This window comes from Aulostomus chinensis, chromosome 7, assembly GCF_037954235.1.
Source record: "Aulostomus chinensis isolate RoL2024-O1b breed Wild chromosome 7, RoL_Achi_v1.0, whole genome shotgun sequence".
In the NCBI taxonomy this organism is placed as follows: Eukaryota; Metazoa; Chordata; class Actinopteri; order Syngnathiformes; family Aulostomidae; genus Aulostomus; species Aulostomus chinensis.
The window spans coordinates 14861518-14865705 of NC_141326.1; the positions used below are offsets into that span (position 1 = coordinate 14861518).

At 42.1% G+C, this 4188-nt stretch overlaps 1 protein-coding gene across 1 annotated transcript; it reads left to right on the plus strand.

Moving 5' to 3' along the window:
- The first annotated feature begins 519 nt into the window (after positions 1 to 519).
- LOC147258695 (C-C motif chemokine 18-like) lies at positions 520 to 2739 on the plus strand. Its single transcript, XM_086207765.1, has 3 exons — positions 520 to 670; positions 1821 to 1938; positions 2032 to 2739. Exons 1-3 carry the CDS (start codon positions 604 to 606, stop codon positions 2144 to 2146), a joined length of 300 nt encoding a protein of 99 aa, XP_086063891.1. The 5' UTR covers positions 520 to 603; the 3' UTR covers positions 2147 to 2739.
- The last annotated feature ends 1449 nt before the right edge of the window (positions 2740 to 4188 follow it).

Below are 4188 nucleotides of genomic sequence, written 5' to 3' on the forward strand. Positions count from 1 at the left end.
ACTCATCGCTGCCTGCAGCTTTAATTACAACCTACAAGCGTCCGGGGCTGAAGGTTCACCTGAGTGCAGGCGTGTGAATGTTTTCTAGTGAAACTTGATTTCCACTTCACCCATTATTTTCATATCTTTTATTTGTTAAGTTAATTTGTGAAATTGAGGACCATTTTTCTCTGGGCTGGTGAAGGCTTCATCAGTACAACGCCACACCTACGGTCGATGACGACACACTTCATGTGACCAAAGCTGTGACCGGGACCAAGAGAAAGTCCAATATCCTTCCCAGACAAAAGCTTTTATTCTCGGGGAAACCATGCAAAGTCAAAAACTACTGTCACAAGGCTGATCCCCTGAATGTCATTTCCTTTGAGAGAGTGAAATATCTGAAAGTACACACACTCACACACACACCCACACTGTTTCACCCACATGAGATAAGTCTTCTCATGGTACTTCCCTTCAGGGGAATAAGAGGACCTGTGGGACTCTCCCTAGCTGGCTCGTTCCCTTTTATAATGCCGTCCACTCAGCTGAGAGCTCAGGCTGAGACAACTCAACTGAGAGTGACTGCTGCAGCCAAGCGAGGATCCACTCACACACATCAGGATGGCTGCTCCTCGTTTTGCTCTGTCTGTGCTGGCGCTGATGCTGGTTGCTCTGACTCTCACCGAAGGTAAGACCCTTCTGTACTAAACTACGAGGCCAACATTTTAAAATGAAACAATAATTCAAAAAAATCAACGTGATCATATTTATTGCCGTTCTTTAAATTTCATGTTGTCCTCACAGTTCTCTAATAAATACATTTGTTTTCCTCTAAAACAAATTCACAGATTAAATCTATGTTTACATGATCAGTGAATCTGATGACGATGAAGTGAAGAGAATGACCCTTAAAGCTCATTTCTTCAGTCTCGCCTCTCGCTCATCCTCATCTCACACCAGCATGCAGCTGTTTTACTGAAAAAGCTCTTAAACACACCATGTGCTAGAGGGGATTTAATCACCAAGCATGTGGTCAGGGGGTCGCTGCAGGGAACTCTCTGCTGCTGGACGAATGTCATCAGCTCTCCTTAAGGGTCTCCTTCCAGCTCAGGGGCCTGGCTTGCCTGCCCCGCTGCAATATTATAAAAACAAATACATAAATCGACTACTGGCGACCTGTCCAGGGTGAACCCCGCCTCTCACCCGAAAGCCGCTGGGAAAGGCTCCAGCCCCCCTGAAACCCTTAATAGGATCAGCGGAAGACAATGGATGGATGGATGGATGGATGGATAAATCGACCGTAAATGCTTTCAGTTCCAACTAACTCCAGATTCATTTCTTATTATTATTACAGCGAAAACGTTTACACAAATGTGTTAATTTTGTATGGAACATGTTAGCTTGAGTGGGTTCATGGTCCAGAAAAAACCTATGGAATAAAATGTGGATAGGTGTCATCATTCCAACATTAGATCACATTCAATGATGTCATTTTTGTCCAAAGCAACTTCTGGCAGTTACGAACAATGGGATGAATGAGTCGCTATCCAGCCAACAAATAACGTTCGTACTGGTACAAGATTCCGATATCCCAGATGGAATACTCCATCTCTAGTCTCAAAAAAGCTGGCGGACATTTAGCACACAGCACTTTGTGTTGGCTGCAGCATTTGTATTTGTCATGTATCTATCCATGCTGGCTGAGCATGTCAATAAAGTACTGTAGTGGCCCGAGAGGCCAAAAAGAATCCAGCATTGTGATTTTAAAAGCTGATAAAACCTGAGGAAGATGAGTTTGCTTGCTTGTCTCAGAGTTGTTCTTTCACATCTCCATGCAGGAAGGCGTGGGTCTGGACCAAGAAAGTGCTGCTTTATCTTCAATGAGAAACCCATCGCTATAGAGAGAGTGGCGAGCTACGCCAAGGTGAACCAGCAGTGTCCCACCCCTGCTGTGAGGTAACTAGACCAACCTTGAAGAAATACATAGTCAAGGCTACTTCACCCCCGCTCCAGTGCACCAACCATACCGACTGTTTTGTTTATGTTCAGGCTGACGACCATGGAGGGTCGTAAGATGTGTGTCAGATCCTCAGTGACCTGGGTGAAGAATCTCATCAGCGACCTGGATGCCAAAGCCGCCCCAGGACAGTCATCTCACCTGTAACAGCCCCAAAGAGCCTGCCTGCTGTGACTACAGTCGCTATGTTTCTATAAGGCAACTTCTAATTTTGAAGCTTAAAAAAAAAAGATCTAAATTATATGTGCTGATAATTTTCGAATGTTAGTGACAGGAGATTTTTACTTCTCTTTATACAAAAGCTGTATACAAAATATTTTGTACTACATTCTAATCAAATTTGTTGGGAAAAGACACATATTTATCTGTACAAGGATGCTTTTTTTTTTTAAATAATTGTGATATTTTCTACCATTATTTTTTTACTTGGCTACATTTACATTTAATCATGTGGGACAAATGTATGATTTATTTAACACTGAGACCGTCAACACTGTGAATAGGAATGGAATCTGATTTACCAAAACTTAATTCAGTGTGAACATCAATGCATAACGACTCCACTTGGTGTCATCAGTTGAGTATAAGCTAAGGGCTGCACCACCGTACTGAATCACTGTGAGTTCTGTACCCTGTTTTGGATTTTGAAGCAGAGTGATAATGTTTACATAGTTGAACAAAAAAAAAACCTGTCTACCAATGTTGTCCAACCCTTCAATTAAAGCCATACAGCACGTCAGACTGCGTATTCTCTGCCCCTGTGCTTGCTGATAATTCATGTTAATGCTCCAGTTGAAACAATGGCGGCTGCTGTTGTTGCACTGTTGAACTTACGATTCAGCATTGCACGCAATTTCCAACTGACCGTGTGTGTTTTTTTGTTTCAAACGTCATATGTGCATGCTTACATACAACAAGCTGAGAAATTTGGGGTAAAACAACAACATTTTATCAGACTTTCATTCATAAAGGCCACCAGTAGTGGAATGTCTTCTAATTTCATGGTATCTGATAAGGTTTCATGTGTATCCTTAGTTTTAACTTTCTTGGTCTTATTCGTCTGTAAGTATAAAAGCTGATCTGACCCTTGACCTTGGGCTTGGAGTGAACCTGTCGCTTCCTTCATGAATTCTTTTATAATTGTAAATTTGTTGTTAGAATACTGGCTGATTGTATCGATGCATAGCTGTGCTGCATGAAGGTCACATTATGCTGGATGTTACAATTAGGTGTTAGTGGTAGTGTCTGACATTACTAGTATGACTGTTTATGGGGGGGTGGGGGCACAGATGTTGTGGGGGAGCTGACTCAACCTCATCTCATGGCAAACTTTGTACCTCTGACCCAAATGAACATTGACACATAGCAGAATTAAACTTACAACTACACTCCAGTCCAACAGGTGGCAGTAATGTGCCTAAAGGCAGGTTGGCTGATGGTTAATTAACCTTAAAACTGCTGTTATTTAAATTCGTGGTGGTTTTTAGGTGAGAATGTGAGTATTCAGTCACCTAATCCGTCTAGATTCATCATCTCGATGATGACTGCCACCAACATCTCTCTGTCTCTAGCTTTTGCCAGTGAAGCCGACAACGCAGCAGACTCAGAAAAGTGAAGTTAACATGTCAAGACCTTATAAAATCATGAAAACATTTAAAACTGTTTGACCACAACAATATTCATCAACTTAACATTAGTACATCGGGGAAGAATATACTCCATGGTTTGTTCAGCTCCCCGCGTTGAATGACCAGGACACCGTCCAGGGCTAACAATGCAGGCGTGACTGTAGACGGATTTGCTATTTAGGGATTTACATGAAGTTATTTTTCCTTTTAAAAGAAAAAAATGACAATTTGTTTGTGTCCTCTTTCAAATAAAATGATTTCCCAACTTTGTTTCAACTTTTATGAGTCATATGCTTCGTAAATGGGGCAAATCTTGGCATCTCTCCAAATGTCAACGGGCCACTGGTTCTCCAGCCGTCATGTGCCACTCCAGATGACTAAAATCATGGCAGCTACATGCCAGAGTTCCACCAGAAGCATTTCATCAGTGTAGCAGCGGGCCGCCCACTACCTGATGACAAATAACTCCCAAAATCAACCGGCAACCCACTATCAATCCAGTATAAACAAGATGGCTCCTCCTGAGTTAAGTCAACGAATTTAGCCATGATTGAAATTACA